Below are 18899 nucleotides of genomic sequence, written 5' to 3'. Positions count from 1 at the left end.
ATTAAGACCTCTTCCCTCAGGTCACGCCTCTTAACTCTTTGAAATTCTTTCTTATACCTCTTCTTTAGAACCACCCCATTTTATAACTAAACCTGCATCAAAGGATGTTCTGCCTGGCTCAGCTGTCTGCCTGAAGAGCACCTTCCAAGGGTCTATTCCTCTCACAATCAGATGGTTTAAGGGTGACAAAGAGCTGGCTTCTGGTGGAAGCTGCTATATTACCAAAGAAGCTTTAGAAACTTCCCTGGAACTCTATCCAGTAAAAACCTCTGATTCAGGCACATATACTTGCAAAGTCAGCAACGTCGCTGGAGGCATGGAGTGCAGCGCAAACTTATTTGTAAAAGGTTTGCAGTGTTTTCTGGATATCTTTGTGCTGTCATTGTTCTAAGTTCTTTCCTCTTTCTCACATTTCTTAATAACTTCTTTCCTTCCATAGAACCTGCCACATTTGTGGAAAAGTTAGAGACATCACAACTCTTAAAGAAAGGAGATGCCACCCAGCTAGCCTGCAAAGTCACTGGTACCCCTCCAATTAAAATCACGTGGTTTGTGAACGATAGAGAAATTAAGGAGAGCAGCAAACACAAAATGTCTTTTGTGGAGTCCACTGCGGTTCTAAGGCTTACAGATGTTGCAATCGAAGACAGTGGTGAATATATGTGTGAGGCCCAAAACGAGGCTGGCAGTGACCACTGTGGTAGCGTTTTAATAGTCAAAGGTTTGTGTTCACATTGCCTCTTATGTTACCAAAATTGTGATCCACAGCACAGATTTCTGCCCCATTAACTCCACCTAATTCCTTTTCTACTATAGAGCCACCTTGCTTTACCAAAGAATTTAAGTCAGTTGAAGTGTTGAAGGAGTATGATGTCATGTTGCTGGCTGAGGTGGCAGGCACACCTCCCTTTGAGATCACTTGGTTCAAAGACAACACGACACTGCGAAGCGGTAGAAAGTATAAAACCTTTATTCAGGATCAGCTGGCAAGCCTGCAGATCCTCAAGTTTGTAGCTGCAGATGCCGGGGAATATGAGTGTCGGGTGACCAACGATGTGGGCAGCAGCACCTGCAGTGCCAGGGTGACTTTAAGAGGTCAGTGTTGGTTCAAATGATGGACCAGCTCTTCTGAAGAGTCAACTCATTTTTTAAGCCAGTGTTTCTATAGAGCCAGTACTGATTGAGAATTCATTCTTCTATTAGAACCACCAACCTTTGTAAAGAAGATTGAGAGCACCAGCTCCCTTAGAGGAGGCACAGCTGCCTTCCAGGCCACTCTGAAAGGCTCCTTGCCAATCACAGTGACCTGGTTAAAAGACAACGATGAAGTCACTGAAGACGATAATATAAGAATGACCTTTGAGAACAACGTAACCAGTCTCTACCTCAGTGGCATCGAAGTCAAGCATGATGGGAAATATGTTTGTCAGGCCAAAAACGATGCAGGAATACAACGATGTTCTGCCTTACTCTCAGTAAAAGGTTGGTTCAGGAAGTCTTCCATGGGTTTCAGGACAGTGTGCAGATGTGAGCCTTTCAGTAGAGCAATTTACAACCCACACCTGTCCCTTTGTTTTCTACAGAACCTGCAACCATCACTGAGGAGGCTGTCTCTATAGATGTCACCCAAGGAGACCCAGCCACTTTGCAGGTTAAATTTTCAGGGACTAAGGAGATTACAGCCAAATGGTTTAAAGATGGACAAGAACTGACCCTGGGCCAAAAATATAAAATCAGTGTCACTGACACAGTCTCTATACTGAAGATTATTTCCACAGAAAAGAAAGATAGTGGAGAATATACTTTTGAGGTCCAAAATGATGTTGGGAGAAGCAGCTGCAAGGCTAGCATTAATGTATTAGGTTGGTATTGCTTTTCTACGGAGAGGAACTGGGCATTTCTATGCTCTTTCATCTTTTATAATTTTAGAGAAACTATAAATTGGTGGAGTGACCTAACAAGGTTTTTTTGTTGTTGTTTTTTCATTGCATAGATCTTATCATACCTCCCTCATTTACCAAAAAGCTGAAGAAAATGGACAGCATTAAAGGGTCCTTTATTGACTTAGAATGTATAGTGGCTGGGTCACATCCCATAAGTATCCAATGGTTTAAAGACGACCAGGAAATCTCAGCTAGTGAAAAATACAAATTCTCTTTCCATGACAATACTGCCTTCTTGGAAATCAGGCACCTGGAAAGTACAGACAGTGGGACATACACTTGTTCTGCCACTAATAAGGCAGGACACAACCAGTGCAGTGGCCATCTGACAGTCAAAGGTTGGCAATTTCATCTCTACCTATCAAGAACTTATTGCTGTCTCAATTCTTACCTTTATGGCTCAGTTCTAAAATGAGCATTCCTTTCTCCCTTTGCTTCCTTTTCTTTTACCTCAGAACCCCCTTACTTCGTGGAAGAACCACAGTCTCAAGATGTCAATCCCAACACAAGAGTTCAATTAAAGGCTCTTGTGGGTGGCACTACCCCCATGACAATTAAGTGGTTTAAAGATAACAAGGAGTTGCACTCGGGAGCAGCTCACTCGGTTTGGAAGGATGACACCTCCACTGTCCTAGAGCTCTTTTCAGCCAAAGCTGCCCATTCTGGGACCTACATTTGCCAACTAAGCAACGACGTTGGCATAGCAACCAGCAAGGCCACTCTCTTTGTAAAAGGTCTGGTCTCTACATCTCTGCACTTTTCTTGCTTGTCTAGATTTTCTTGTGGGGGGAGGGTAGGAGCTTTAGAAATCAGTTTACTTATTGGCCTCTGTTTTAAAAATGTTCAACATCACACTTTTCTCTCCATCTTTAGAACCTCCTCAATTCATTAAGAAGCCCAGCCCAGTATTAGTGCTGAGGAATGGACAATCTACAACATTTGAATGCCAAATAACTGGCACTCCTGAAATCAGAGTTTCTTGGTATCTGGACGGGAATGAAATAGCAGCCATTGAAAAATATGGCATTTCCTTCATTGATGGCTTAGCCACTTTCCAAATTTCTGGTGCCAGGGTAGAAAATAGTGGGACTTACATCTGTGAGGCTCGTAATGACGCAGGCACGGCAAGCTGCAGCATTGAATTAAAAGTGAAAGGTTCGTTCCTGGATCTGCTTTCCATTTTGGCTGTGCTGCTGGCTGGGCTTTTGGGCTTCCCTCGAGTAAGCTAGTCTCTGTTTTCCTTTTGAATCTGTAGAACCTCCCACCTTTATCAGGGAGTTGAAGCCCATGGAAGTAGTGAAAGATTGTGACGTGGAGCTGGAGTGTGAAGTTAAGGGAACATCTCCGTTTGAAGTCGCTTGGCTAAAGAACAACAAAGAAATACGAAGTGGAAAAAAATACACCTTGACTCACAGAGTGTCAGTGTTTAATCTCCATATAACCAAGTGTGACCCTTTAGACACTGGCGAATACCAGTGCATTGTCTCCAATGAAGGCGGCAGCTGCTCTTGCAATGCCCGAGTCTCCCTGAAAGGTCAGTTAGTCATACACATGCAAAGAGGCTGCCAAAGAAAAGTTCTGTAACGCTCTTTAACTTTATGATTATGGGTAGAAGTTCAATTATACCTCTTCTTTTCACACTAATCACAGAACCACCATCGTTCACTAAGAAGATAGAAAACGTCACTAGCGTTTTGAAAAGTTCTGCCACCTTTCAGAGCACTGTGGCAGGCTCTCCTCCTATCTCTGTAACCTGGCTAAAGGATGATCAGATTCTTGACGAAGAGGATAATGTTCATATTTCATTTGTGAACAATGTGGCCACACTTCAAATCAGAGCTGTGGATAATGGACACAGTGGGAGATACATATGTCAAGCCAAGAATGAGTCAGGAGTTGAGAGATGTTACGCTTTCCTTTTAGTACAAGGTTTGTAAGCTGTTCCCTTTCAGAGTTAGTCTGTGAAGACCATTTCATAAACATGTCTTCTTTCTAGTGAACTTGTCAATGCAACTCATCCACATTTTAATTCTTACTACAGAGCCTGCCCAAATCCTAGAGAAAGCTAAATCTGTTGATGTTACTGAGAAAGACCCAGTGACCTTGGAGTGTGTTGTGGCTGGAACACCAGAACTCAAAGTGAAATGGCTTAAAGATGGGAAACAAATTGTGCCCAGTAGATATTTTTCAATGAGTTTTGAGAATAACGTGGCCAGTTTTAGGATTCAGTCAGTAATGAAGGAAGACAGCGGTCAGTACACTTTCAAGGTGGAAAATGACTTTGGAAGCAGTAGCTGTGATGCCTACCTGAGAGTACTAGGTTTGTACCTTGGCTCCAGTCAGCCTCTGTTATTTATATTATGTCCTTTGTAAACAAATGGCAATATATTAATGGGTGTGTTTTGCTGTTTGCATTGGACAGATCAAAATATTCCTCCATCGTTCACCAAAAAATTAACCAAAATGGATAAAGTTCTGGGCTCTTCCATTCATATGGAGTGCAAGGTTTCTGGCTCACTTCCTATTAGTGCTCAGTGGTTTAAGGATGGAAAAGAAATATCTCCAAGTGCTAAATACAGACTCATCTGTCACGAGAACACTGTGGCACTGGAAGCTAATAATCTGGAATTAGAAGATACTGCGAATTACACGTGCAGGGTCTCAAATGTAGCAGGGGATAATGCATGCAGTGGCATCTTAACTGTGAAAGGTTAGAATTTCTTTACCTCTTCTTGAGTCTTCTTTGTAATTGCCTTTAAAGTGTATCACTCTTACCTTGTATCCTTTAGAGCTAAAAGTCTCGATAATTCTGTTTCTTTAGATATGTATTTATTGAGTTCAAGAAATATTCGATCATTACCTCTTTTTCATAATGTATTCTTATGTGTCCATAAAACTGCCAAAATAATTTAACCACAGGAATTTAATTCAATCTCTTTCTCTTAAAAATCTATAGAACCACCAAGCTTCCTAGTGAAACCTGAGCGACAACAAGCCATACCTGATTCTACAGTGGAATTTAAAGCAGTACTAAAAGGAACACCACCATTTAAAATAAAGTGGTTTAAGGATGATGTGGAACTTGTCTCTGGACCTAAGTGTTTCATTGGCTTGGAAGGGTCAACCAGCTTCTTAAATCTCTACTCAGTGGATGCTTCCAAGACAGGGCAATATTCTTGCCAAGTTACCAATGATGTTGGTAGCGACTCTTGTACTACAATGTTGCTTGTGACAGGTGTGCAGGTTTGGTTGTTTTTATGTTTCTGTCTCACCTGTGGCTCTGGTCCTTTCTGTGATCTGTCATAGTGCTTCTACCTAATCAAGAGAGCACCCTTCTTTTTCACATGGTGTACTGTATCTGCCAGGCATTGGTCATATGCTTTTCCTCTGTTCTACTTACCACTTGATTGAGCTTTTGTTATTTGTATCTGTTCCCTCATAATCTCTTCTTTCCTTCACTCTATAGAACCACCAAAGTTTGTAAAGAAATTAGAGGCATCCAAAATAGTGAAAGCAGGTGACTCGGCACGACTTGAATGCAAGATAACTGGATCGCCAGAAATCCGAGTTGTGTGGTACAGAAATGAACATGCACTCTCAGCCAGTGACAAATACAGAATGAGTTTCATTGACTCAGTGGCCGTCATGCAAATGAACAGTCTTGGTACTGAGGATGGTGGGGACTTCATTTGTGAGGCTCAGAATCCTGCTGGCAGCACTAGCTGCAGTTCCAAGGTTATAGTAAAAGGTAGAGATCTCTTTCTCCCATTCATTACCAAAAACATACCTTCTTTACCTCTGGGTATCGTAGTTCTTTATTCCTTTACTGTCTTTTTAGCTTCCATTTGAGCTCATAGAATATTTTCCCAAATTGGTATTATTTTCCTTTTTAGATGTTATTTCTTATGATTTGCTTACATGTAGCCAATCATTCTGAGATATTTTTCTTGTTATCCCAATACCATAATTCTGATCACCTCAACACATTAGCCAGGCAGTTCAAATTTCATGTTTCAAAAACATGAATGAAACAAAAACAAAATAGGCATTTATAAATTTAATTTTTCCTTCAATCAATTTAAAAATATATTATCCTCACTATAACATTTATCACTAACAACAAGGAACATTTATTACATGTAAATAAGGTGCAAGAAATATGGGTTTTAACTTTACATTTAAAACATATCAATTATATTTTTGTTTTCAGGAATGAGTTTCTATTTTTTAAAAATTATATCACTCTACTTTGGTGCAAATAATACTAGTATTTTCTACTGCTATGTCCCAATATTTTTATCACAAAGTCCAAGTTTGTCGTGTTGAGAGGCAATTAATGCAATAACCATCTGTCAAAGTAGAAGACTTAGATCACAGATGTAATGACTTCCAGGTGTCTCGGTTGTAGAGCATATACAAAAGATTTATTCCTGAAGTCAGGACTCCATACCTCATGTAAATCATATTAATTAATATCCTGGGGATTTTGGCTTTGTTTGGTTGGTTTTTTTCTCTTTTGTTTTGATTTTTACAATTGGTGCATCAATCTTTATAGTCCAAGATAAATAAGTAAGGTGAAGTAGACAGAATGTTGAAATGCTCAGTAAGGACAGTTAGAGTCAAGCCAGGGTTCTCTGCCAACGAAGTTGAGTGATTGGTAATGGCTAATGTCCTCTCTGAAGCTGTTATTATTCCTCAACTCTAAAGTGATAACACTTAACACCACTTCCCCATTATAGTATCTTGACTCTTTCTTCCAATTTAAAAACAAAGCAACAAAAATATTCTATGAAATTGAATAGCCCAGTTCATAAGAAACTCTTGTTTTTTTACAGAACCACCTGTTTTTAGCAGCTTCCCTCCTGTAGTAGAAACCCTTAAAAATACTGAAGTTAGTCTTGAGTGTGAACTTTCGGGAACACCACCATTTGAGGTGGTGTGGTACAAAGACAAGCGGCAACTGCGAAGTAGCAAGAAATACAAGATTTCATCCAAAAACTTCCATGCAAGTATTCACATTCTCAATGTCGAAACTTCAGACATTGGTGAATACCACTGCAAAGCACAGAATGAAGTGGGAAGTGATACTTGCATTTGTACTGTAAAATTAAAAGGTAAGCATATTTCCTGCTCATGGCAGAAATGGCAGGAATGTTCAAAATGCTTATTTCTTTCTCTGTTCCATTATCTGGACAATCTTTTCAACAATCTCCATCCATCTTTCCATGTTCAGAACCACCAAAGTTTGTTTCCAAACTGAACAGCCTCACCGTTGTCGCAGGGGAGCCCGCTGAGTTACAAGCATCTATAGAAGGCATCCAGCCTATTTCTGTCCAGTGGCTTAAAGAGAAGGATGAAGTGATTAGAGAAAGTGAAAACATCAGAATTACATTTGTGGAAAATGTTGCAACTCTACAGTTTGCAAAAGCAGAACCAGCTAATGCTGGGAAGTATATCTGCCAAATCAAGAATGATGGTGGAATGAGGGAGAACATGGCCACATTGACTGTTTTAGGTTGGTACAATATGGTACAATAGTCCCCTGTTAGAAATTTGTGCTGAATGCTGAGATGAGCTACTAAGAGTTAGTGGCAGAACCTCCTTCTCATAATTCCTTCTAGAACTATATCCACTCTCATCTGTTTGAAAGGTTTAGGGAATCTAATAAATCTCCCAAAACTCTGTGATTCTAACAAAAATTATCCATCCATTTTACTGTTTGCTCACTGCTTTTCTCGATGGATTAGCAGAGGTAATGATGACTATCTTTTGTTACATGTGGAAAAAAAAAAATAGGAGCCCAGCATAACATTTTGTTTCCAAAGTACTAGTTGTTAAAGCTGACAAGAATTGCAAAGATCACCATTTGATAGGAAAACTTGCCACTTTCATCGTTGGGCATATTAAACTTCAATTTTTTATTATTTGAATAACAACTTCCAAAAAATTATCTTTTGTACCTGAAAGGTACAGCAAAAATACCAAGTAATTAAAAATAACATGTAGCCTTTGCTCTCAAAGTCAAGTGAAAATCAATATACATAGTCTAATGTACATTTTCTGAATTGTTCTGGAAGTCAACTAGTGCAAAAATATATTTATTTCTTAATACTAGCTTCCATAATTTCATGACAATATGTACTTATGAAATCACGTTTTAAGTCAAGAGAGAAAACCCTAACGGAAGCATCCCATTGGAATAAACAATCTTAGTAAATTTTATAGTAGAGATGTAATAAAGATAATAGAGGTATAGTAAAGGTAACAGACTTTGACAGATGACTATCGGATTTTATTTCAGAGCCTGCAGTCATTGTTGAGAAGGCAGGACCAATGACAGTGACTGCAGGAGAAACGTGCACTCTGGAGTGTAAGGTGGCTGGCACTCCTGAACTCTCAGTTGAATGGTACAAGGATGGAAAGCTGTTGACTAGCAGCCGAAAACACAAATTTAGCTTCTACAACAAAATCTCTTCCTTAAAGATTCTCTCGGTTGAAATGCAAGATGCAGGCACATACACTTTCCAGGTTCAAAACAATGTTGGAAAAAGCAGCTGCACAGCTGTGGTTGAGGTTTCAGGTTAGTTCCAATATAGTCCTCTCATTGCTATGCAATGTTTCTTTCAAAAGTTTTCTTCTCTCGAATATCCTTTATTCTTTCAAGTCATGATGCCTCTCTTGCCTTTCCTCACACAGACCGAATGGTTGCTCCGTCTTTCACACGAAGGCTGAAAGATACTGGTGGGGTGCTGGGTACTTCTTGCGTCTTGGAGTGCAAAGTAGCTGGATCTTTGCCTATTTCTGTTGCCTGGTTCCATGAGAAAACCAAGATTGTCAGTGGAGCAAAGTACCAAACCACATTTTCAGATAATGTCTGCACATTGCAGCTGAATTCTCTGGACTCATCAGATATGGGCACTTACACATGTGTGGCTGCTAATGTCGCTGGGTCTGATGAATGTCGTGCGGTGTTGACTGTACAAGGTTAGTGTCAGACACTCAAATTCTTTCTTACAAATGCCTCTTTGGGTGTACATCTAGGTTGACACACATTCAAAAGTGCTCTTCTTTTTTTATTCAAAATTGCACCTAAGTTTTAAGCTTACAGCATCTTTTCATTGTCCTCCATGTCTATGTAGAAACACCCTCTTTTGTGAAGGAACCTGAGCCTTTGGAAGTACTACCAGGCAAAAATGTCACCTTCACAAGTGTTATCAGAGGAACCCCTCCATTCAAGGTTGGCTGGTTCAGAGGTGCCAGAGAACTGGCAAAAGGAGACAGGTGCAACATCTATTTTGAAGACACTGTAGCAGAACTGGAATTGTTTAATGTTGACCTCTCTCAGAGTGGGGAATATACCTGTGTGGTTTCTAATGGTGCTGGCCAAACATCCTGCACTACTCGTCTTTTTGTAAAAGGTTTGCTCAAGTGCATTTGTTCTTCCTATTTTCTGTACACTGATCTCTTTGTTTGCATTTTATTGTGTTTAACCACTGTGCTTTGTCGCTTACCAGAACCAGCTGCCTTTGTGAAGAAATTAAGCGATCACTCTGTAGAACCAGGGAAATCCATAATTCTGGAGTGCACCTACACTGGAACACTTCCTATTTCAGTTACCTGGAAAAAGGATGGCGTTAACATAACTCCATCTGAAAAATGCAATATAGTCACAACAGAGAAAACTTGCATCCTGGAAGTTCTGAATAGCACAAAAAGAGATGCAGGACAGTATTCCTGCGAGATTGAAAACGAGGCAGGAAAGGATGTTTGCAAAGCTCTGGTATCTACATTAGGTGCGTTGTCAGTTATTCTGTCTTCAATGATTGGAATTCATCTCCCAGGACGCACAGTCTGTTTGGTTTTCTTTCATTCCAGTTGCTAATTGTGAGCCTTTCTTCTTTAGAACCACCTTATTTTATTACGGAACTGGAACCTCTGGAGGCCTCAGTTGGAGATTCAGTTTCTTTACAATGCCAAGTTGCTGGGACACCAGAAATTACAGTGTCTTGGTACAGAGGAGATACCAAGTTACGGCCCACCCCTGAATATAGGACCTACTTTACAAACAATGTGGCCACACTTGTTTTTAATAAAGTGGATATCAATGATGGTGGAGAGTACACATGTAGGGCAGAAAATAGTATAGGAACTGCTTCTTCTAAAACTATCTTCAGAATTCAAGGTGATGATATTATTTTAGAAATTAAAGAATTTCTTTTTTCTTTATCTCAACTCTTTTATCTTTATCAGGGAAATTTTCATTTCATCTACTAATGCCTCAGGTATCATTTGTCTTCCTACAGAACGCCAACTTCCACCTTCCTTTGCAAGACAACTAAAGGACATTGAACAAACTGTTGGGTTACCAGTTACACTAACTTGCCGATTAAATGGCTCTGCACCCATCCAAGTGTGCTGGTATAGAGATGGGGTACTTTTACGAGATGATGAAAATCTACAGACATCATTTGTAGATAATGTGGCAACTTTGAAAATTCTGCAGACTGACTTAAATCATTCTGGCCAGTACTCTTGCTCAGCTTCCAATCCACTGGGAACAGCATCTTCTAGTGCTAGACTGACAGCAAGAGGTTTGTTCCCATGTTAAACTTTCTCTTTACAAACCATGACTTCTTGCTCATCGTCAAAGTAGAAATGGTCAATGACAAAAGCATAAAAAACACACATTGCCTTTTCTTTTCATCTTCCAGAACCTAAGAAATCTCCCTTCTTTGACATCAAGCCTGTATCTATAGATGTTATTGCTGGGGAAAGTGCTGACTTTGAGTGTCATGTTACTGGTGCTCAACCAATGCGAATCACTTGGTCAAAAAATAACAAGGAGATTCGTCCTGGAGGAAATTATACAATCACATGTGTGGGGAACACTCCCCATTTGAGAATTCTTAAAGTAGGCAAAGGAGATTCTGGTCAGTATACTTGCCAAGCAACAAACGATGTTGGCAAAGATATGTGCTCAGCTCAACTCAGCGTGAAAGGTATCATTACGTGGCATTTACTGATATTTCTTCTTCCCCATTTTTGTGTAATTGTCTTCTAAAAATTTCTTTAGTCTTTACATTTTTGAGATAAACTAACTGGATCATGTTACAATTTATATATCTGTGTTGGATGTAACATTAATCAAAGTTCTGTTTTCTCTATGTTGTTATTTAAGTTAGTGTATCTCTAAGTGTAATCCTATCAAAAAGTATTGTTTCATGAAATTTGTTAAATGTTGTTTAAACTATCCATTCTCTTTTTCCATTCTTTCCTATTATATGGCATTCTGATTTATCATTACTAAATTTTAATCAAGTATCTCTATAATACATTTAACTTGTATGTTTTAACGTATATTTTCAAACTACAAATAAACTTACCAATTTATTTCTCTTTAAAAATATTAAAAGCTTATTTACTAGAAAAGACAATTTATGTTATCACGAAATTCTTAGAAAATATATTCTTAATAAACCAGTTTACATAAGCGCAGGGTTTTCAACTACATTCATGTTATTTTTTTTTTCTTTGATTTACTAGAACCTCCAAAGTTTGTTAAAAAATTAGAAGCTTCAAAAGTTGCAAAGCAGGGAGAATCCATCCAACTGGAATGTACAATAAGTGGCTCCCCAGAAATCAAAGTTTTGTGGTTCCGAAATGACAGTGAACTTCACGAAAGTTGGAAATACAACATGTCCTTCGTTAATTCTGTGGCATTGCTTACCATCAATGAAGCCAGTGCTGAAGACAGTGGAGACTACATCTGTGAAGCTCATAATGGTGTTGGTGATGCCAGCTGCAGCACAGCCCTGACTGTGAAAGGTTAGATGCTCTAAATTTCTTCCTCTCTCCCTTCTCCTCCAATTTAGTTAGAGTCATTCTCAGTAACGTTATCAACTCGAAAGTAAAAAGCCTAGTTAAGGGTATTTGCTTGCAATTCTTAAACTGGTTTTTATGAATTGTCATTTCTTATGTTAGCATATTGTTATATGGTCACACCAGTCATTCTTTTTTTCAGTTTTATTTGTTTATTTTATTTTTGCAGATAAAGCTTTTATTTTTTTAAGTTTATTTTTTATTGTATTTTTTACATTACTATTTATCCCCCTTATACCCTCTCCAACCTGCACCCATTTTTCTCCCCACCACAATCACCATACTGTTGTCCATGTGTCGTTTTTCCTGTTTGCTCAGTCCCTCTATCCCCCAACCCCTCCAGAATTATCAACCTTAATGATTGCAGATTCTAATTATTTTCCCTTTGAGTAAGCAAATATTCTCATTTATCTCTTTTTTTTCTGGTAGCACCTCCTGTTTTCACCCAGAAGCCTTCTCCAGTAGGAGCCCTTAAAGGTTCTGATGTCATCTTACAATGTGAAATCTCGGGAACCCCCCCATTTGAAGTAGTATGGGTTAAAGATCGAAAACAAGTTCGAAGCAGCAAGAAATTTAAAATTACTTCAAAAAATTTTGACACAAGTCTTCATATCCTTAATCTTGAAGACTCTGATGTAGGAGAATATCACTGCAAAGCTACTAACGAGGTGGGAAGTGACACGTGTGTTTGCACTGTCAAGTTCAAAGGTTTGTATTTATGGGCACAAACATACATGTCTCTTCCTTTCATCTTTTCTTGTTTGACCAATAATATATGTGGACGTTACTCTCATTTTTTTCCTAACCACATATTTCTTTAATCAGAACCTCCACGATTTGTGAAAAAGCTAAGTGACACCTCAACCCTTGTGGGGGATGCTGTTGAGTTACAGGCTGTAGTGGAAGGCTTCCAGCCCATTTCTGTTGTCTGGATGAAAGATAAAGGTGAAGTCATTAGAGAGAGTGAAAACACAAGGATTTCCTTCATTGACAACATTGCAACCCTCCAGCTTGGTAGCCCAGAAGCATCTAATTCTGGAAAATATGTGTGCCAAATCAAAAATGATGCTGGAATGAGAGAATGTTCAGCAGTCTTGACTGTACTAGGTTAGTAACAAAGTACATACAACCTGAGAAAAAAATCGAGTTGATTGACCAATGATCCTTTTCTGCAAATATATTACTCTTACCCCATATTGACTACACTCTTAGTTTGGAAGGTGCCTTTATTTTCAATATAATATACTTCTTCTTTTAGAACCAGCCAGAATCGTAGAGAAGCCAGAACCCATGACTGTCACTACTGGAAATCCTTTTGCGTTAGAGTGTGTAGTGGCTGGAACACCAGAACTTTCAGCCAAGTGGTTCAAAGATGGAAGAGAATTATCGGCAGACAGCAGACATCACATTACATTCATTAACAAAGTGGCTTCACTTAAGATCCCCAGTGCAGAAATGAGTGACAAGGGGTTATACAGCTTTGAAGTGAAAAACAGTGTTGGTAAAAGTAACTGCACTGTATCTGTTCATGTGTCCGGTAAGTAGTATGAGGTTTACGAATGTTGTTTTTCCTGGGGAAAAAATAAAGCTCTTCTTTAAACAGAAAACTACCCTTCTCCACATAGATCGAGTTGTGCCTCCTTCCTTCATCCGCAAGCTGAAAGACATGAACGCCACCCTGGGGGCCTCGGTGGTTTTGGAGTGCCGAGTCTCTGGCTCAGCCCCCATCTCAGTTGGCTGGTTTCAGGATGGAAATGAGATCGTTAGTGGGCCTAAATGCCAGTCCAGCTTTTCAGAAAATGTCTGCACTTTGAAGCTGAGCTTCTTGGAGCCTGCCGACACAGGCACCTACACGTGTGTGGCTGCCAACGCGGCTGGTTCTGAAGAATGCTCGGCAGTGCTGACTGTGCAAGGTCAGTGAGCAAGGAGCAGGCTGCTGCTTCTCTCCATCTCTTCCTCATGACTCAGTAAAATTTCTTCGTTTTGTCTTCATGTTTAATCTTGGCTTCCTTTTCTTCAAATAGCAAAAGCATTTCTCACTCAGATTTCTTTCTTTCTCTTGCTCTTCCCCTTCCCTGATGGGGTATCTAGAACCACCGTCCTTTGAACAAACCCCCGATTCTGTGGAAGTTTTACCTGGAGTGAGCCTCACATTCCCCTGTGTCATTAGAGGCACCCCTCCTTTCACGGTCAAATGGTTTAAAGGCAGCAGGGAACTGGTGTCAGGGGAATCGTGCACCATCTCTCTGGAAGATTCTGTCACAGAGCTGGAGTTGTTTGGGGTGGAGCCTTTGCAGAGTGGAGACTATTCTTGCCTTGTTACTAATGATGCTGGCAGTGCTTCCTGTACCACACATCTTTTTGTGAAAGGTTTGCTCTTCTCTTCAGTTCATGTGTCTTTTAAGATTTTTCTGTCTTCATTTGAAGATGTCAACTTTACCCTCATATTTTCTCCTTATAGAACCAGCCACCTTTGTGAAAAGACTGGCTGATTCCAGTGTTGAGACAGGAAACCCCATAGTTCTTGAGGCCACATATACTGGCACACCTCCCATCTCAGTGAGCTGGCTGAAGAATGAGTTCCCTCTTGTACAGTCTCCGAAATGCAGTGTTACTATGACAGAAAAATCTACTATCCTGGAAATTCTTGACAGCACGGTGGAGGATTATGCACAATATAGCTGCCTGATAGAAAATGAAGCTGGTCAAGATATTTGTGAAGCTCTGGTGTCTGTCTTAGGTGTGTTTACAGTTACCTCTTTTTATTTTTCTTTCTTTGAAAACATCTTCTTTTAGTTAGTAAAATTGATCATCTACCATTCTTTGTACCTTAGAACCACCTTATTTTATTGAACCTCTGCAACACACAGAAGCAGCCATTGGAGAACCTACAACTTTACAGTGTAAAGTGGATGGAACCCCAGAAATTAGAATTTCTTGGTATAAAGAACACACAAAGCTACGATCAGCTCCTGCATATAAAATGCAATTCAAAAATAACGTTGCCTCCTTAATAATCAACAAGGTGGACCATAGTGATGTGGGAGAATATACATGCAAGGCAGAAAACAGTGTGGGGGCAGTTGCTTCTTCAGCTGTGCTTGTTATCAAAGGTGATGATGCTTTTGCTTAAGAAGTCTTGCTGTGCGTTGATAAATCCCTTTTCTTAAAAACATCAAAATTTTAGTGAACTGAAATACATTGTAGATATTTTTTCTCCTATAAATAAAGTTTATCTGTAATTTCTTTACAGAGCGCAAACTTCCCCCTACTTTTGCAAGAAAACTGAAGGATGTTCATGAGACTCTTGGCTTCCCAGTGGCATTTGAATGTCGCATCAATGGCTCGGAACCTCTTCAAGTGTCTTGGTACAAAGATGGGGTACTTTTGAAAGATGACTCTAATTTGCAAACATCTTTTGTTCATAATGTAGCAACTCTTCAGATTTTGCAAACTGACCAGAGTCATGTTGGTCAGTACAATTGTTCAGCTTCTAATCCTCTTGGAACTGCTTCATCAAGTGCAAAACTCATTCTCTCAGGTGAGTAGCTCAGCACATTACCCTCTTCACTGTAAAGCAGCTCCACTGCTCTGGGCCACCAAACTCTGGTCCCACTGTGTTTCTGCTCCATGTCTAGGAGCATGAAAACTGAAGTCACCATGTTGGTCTTCATTCTTTTCAGAACATGAAGTGCCTCCTTTCTTTGATCTAAAGCCTGTATCAGTAGATCTTGCTCTTGGAGAAAGTGGTTCTTTTAAATGTCATGTAACTGGAACTGCACCAATCAAAATCACTTGGGCCAAAGATAACCGAGAGATTCGCTCTGGAGGCAACTACAAGATGACGTTGGTGGAAAATACTGCCACTCTGACAGTTCTCAAAGTAGGCAAAGGTGATGCTGGGGAGTACAGCTGCTATGCAAGCAATGTGGCTGGAAAAGACTCTTGTTCTGCTCATCTGGGTGTACAAGGTACTTGTCTTAGGAACAAGGTCTCTCCCCCATTTTCAGTATCTTAAAATGTAAGAAGAAGGATGTACCTGAAAGGTATGTTTAGGACATGGCCTAGGAATTAGCAGTGATCATATGAATCCAGGACCTTTCAAATGGGGTCAAGTTTTAATTTTTTTTTATTAGAAATAGACTGAAAGTCCATTTTCAAAGGCTAAAAATAGAGATTAGAGGGAGAGTGCACAAAAACTTTTCACAGAATTGCAAGAAAATCCAAGTTTGAAGGAAGTTATCTTAGAACAACAACAACAAAAAAGTTATCTCAAATGACTTATTTTCTACAGCAGTTATTAAATAAATGGATTTTGTCACTCTAAGGAACAGCAGAGCCCGAAGCTACCAAGCCCTTCAAGAAGAGTCCAAATTAATTATGTCAAGTCTTCCTCCATTAGCCCCTCTTAAATAATTGTGAAAGCCAGCAGAGTGGGTATTAATCAGTATCTGACATTATAGAGGATAAGTATTTCCTTCTGTAGCATGTTCGTGGCTACTGTTGTCAAGAAGTTAAATACTTAACTCAGTAGACTGTTGGTCAGCCCATTAGAGCATTATTAAAGTTTTTGTGGTAGTGATGGTTTATAAATATCTTGAAATTAAAATAGAATTAGATTCAGCAGCCTACTTGCTCTATGGCATGTAGCTAACCATCTTTACCACCCTAAGCTTGAATATTTTTCTTCAGTTAATGAAGCAAGCATTGATCTCCCCACTTCAAAAGAAAATTATGAAGTTCGAAGAAATATCTAAAGCCTAGAAGAAAAAGTGGCACTTTAAAAATATTAAAATATCTGACCCAATTTTGCTATTCTGGGTTGTCATGGTACATAACAGATATCTTTTCAGCCATTGGAAATAGACGGTCCTCCACTGATTCACATACAGGAAATACTCAAATTCTCTTATTCCCTGTGAGCCTCAGGGTACTTCCACCAACAGATACACACTCTGCCTCTGATTTTGCACTAGAAAAATGACCTTCCTTCTGCAATAATATTTTATAAGGGTGGTTGCAAAACTAAATGTATTTTAAAACCTCTCTGTTTGACAGAGATTCCTTGTTTTACTTCATCTTGAGGTATATGTGTGTTTTCCATTCTTTATCTTGTGTTTTTCCTCTTGGTCTTGTAGAAGCACCCAGGTTCATTAAAAAGCTAGAACCTTCAAGAGTTGTGAAACAGGATGAACACACAAGATATGAATGTAAAATAGGAGGGTCTCCAGAAATCAGAGTCTTGTGGTACAAAGACGAAACTGAAATTCAAGAGAGCAGTAAATTCAGAATGTCATTCCTGGACTCGGTGGCAGTGTTGGAAATGCACCATCTCAGTGTTGAAGACAGCGGCGACTACACATGTGAGGCCCGCAATGCAGCAGGCAGTGCAAGCAGCAGCACCTCCTTAAAAGTGAAAGGTCAGATCCTACCCTTCCTTCATGTTTTTCACGTTCGCCTCCCCTCTAGCTGTCCTCATAATACCCTATTGGACTCTCCATCGGTATCTTAAAATCTTTAAAGGATACAATAGAAAATTGAAATCAATGTTTTCTCTACAATGGAATGGAAAACTGATTCTTAATTGTAACTATACTCTTGCAGAATACAACCTAATTTTCCTTTTTTCTTTTCCCCCTAACTTAATCACCTTCCAATTTTAGAACCACCTGTTTTCAGCAAAAAGCCTCATCCCATTGAGACACTGAAAGGAGCTGATGTTCATCTTGAATGTGAGCTTCAGGGTACTGCCCCATTTCAAGTTTCTTGGCATAAAGACAAGCGAGAACTTAGGAGTGGCAAGAAGTACAAGATTATGTCTGAGAATTTCCTTACAAGTATTCACATACTGAATGTCGACACCGCAGATGTTGGGGAATATCAGTGTAAAGCCACGAATGATGTGGGCAGTGACACTTGTGTTGGTTCTATCACTCTGAAAGGTTAGAGTGACTTCGTTCTCTTCTGCACTGTGCTCCTTCTAATGCTGATGTTCTGCTGGCCCCTTCACTGTTGCCCACTTCTTTATCACTAGCTGTCTCTTCTACTTTTCCCTTTCCAAATCTTTTTGTTTGGGGTGCATCCCATTTCTAAATCTTACCAAGTATTCTTTTAGACAATTTTTCCAATAGGCTTTGATTGGATTTAGAAAGCTGGGGAGGACAAAACGTTCAACTCTTGCTGCTTCCTACTAATTCTAATGTATGCCTGCTCCCATTCACCCAAAATGCCTCTTACTTGAGATATGGAAACAGCACATTATTGCTATTTTGATTCCTAGCATTTGTAATTTAAGGGAAATACAATTAAGCCCGCACATTTTAAATCTACCTCTTTTTCATCAGCACCACCAAGATTTGTGAAGAAGCTCAGTGACATTTCTACCATCGTGGGTGAAGAAGTGCAGCTGCAGACTACTATTGAAGGCGCTGAGCCAATTTCAGTGGTGTGGTTCAAAGATAAGGGGGAGATTGTTAGAGAAAGTGACAACATATGGATTTCTTATTCAGAAAATACTGCAACCCTACAGTTTTCAAGGGCAGAAACTGCTAGTGCTGGGAAGTACACCTGTCAGATCAAAAACGATGCTGGGATGCAAGAATGCTTCGCCACACTGTCGGTTCTCGGTTAGTGCAAACAGGGTGTGATACACAAGGCTTACACTTACCAGCACGTGCATTTTCTTTACTTTCTCGATTTGATTTTAAAATTTGGATGCAATTTTATCTCACTTTAGAACCTGCTGCAATTGTGGAAAAACCAGGATCCCTAAACGTTAGCACAGGAGACACCTGCACCTTGGAGTGTGTGGTCACTGGCACACCTGAACTCAGTACCAAGTGGTTTAAGGATGGAAAAGAACTGACAAGTGACAGCAAATACAAAATAAGTTTCTTCAACAAAGTATCTGGCCTTAAGATTATCAACGTGGCACCCAGTGACAGTGGAGTATACAGTTTTGAGGTGCAAAACCCTGTTGGCAAAGACAGCTGCACAGTCTCAGTTCAAGTTTCAGGTTGGTTGGTGAGGCTTGTGTTTCAATGTAATTATAATGAAGTTCTTGACTTACATAAATAT

General features: G+C 39.6%; 1 protein-coding gene across 3 annotated transcripts in view; it reads left to right on the top strand.

Moving 5' to 3' along the window:
- TTN (titin) overlaps positions 1-18899 on the top strand; it is a 269733-nt gene that overhangs the window by 73909 nt on the left and 176925 nt on the right. For 2 of the 3 annotated variants that reach the window (XM_090281173.1, XM_090281165.1), the window contains exons 47-52: positions 11487-11768; positions 12252-12530; positions 12648-12929; positions 13081-13359; positions 13448-13735; positions 18559-18837. In XM_090281173.1, the coding sequence (XP_090137299.1) occupies positions 11487-11768; positions 12252-12530; positions 12648-12929; positions 13081-13359; positions 13448-13735; positions 18559-18837 (1689 nt within the window). Of the gene's footprint in view, positions 1-68; positions 348-439; positions 722-816; positions 1096-1203; positions 1483-1583; positions 1863-1993; positions 2282-2398; positions 2678-2816; positions 3099-3198; positions 3478-3593; positions 3873-3984; positions 4264-4365; positions 4654-4899; positions 5179-5409; positions 5692-6778; positions 7058-7176; positions 7459-8244; positions 8524-8639; positions 8928-9082; positions 9362-9457; positions 9737-9846; positions 10126-10246; positions 10535-10654; positions 10943-11486; positions 11769-12251; positions 12531-12647; positions 12930-13080; positions 13360-13447; positions 13736-13913; positions 14193-14283; positions 14563-14656; positions 14936-15075; positions 15364-15505; positions 15794-16960; positions 17243-17485; positions 17765-18166; positions 18449-18558; positions 18838-18899 lie in introns of all 3 variants that reach the window. The other variant, XM_090281190.1, reaches the window with a different exon arrangement.

The sequence above is a fragment of the Furipterus horrens genome, unplaced genomic scaffold (assembly GCF_987537825.1).
Source record: "Furipterus horrens unplaced genomic scaffold, mFurHor1.1.pri manual_scaffold_1, whole genome shotgun sequence".
Taxonomy (NCBI): Eukaryota; Metazoa; Chordata; class Mammalia; order Chiroptera; family Furipteridae; genus Furipterus; species Furipterus horrens.
Note: the sequence above shows the minus strand (reverse complement) of the source record. Positions and strands in the feature narration are given on the sequence as shown.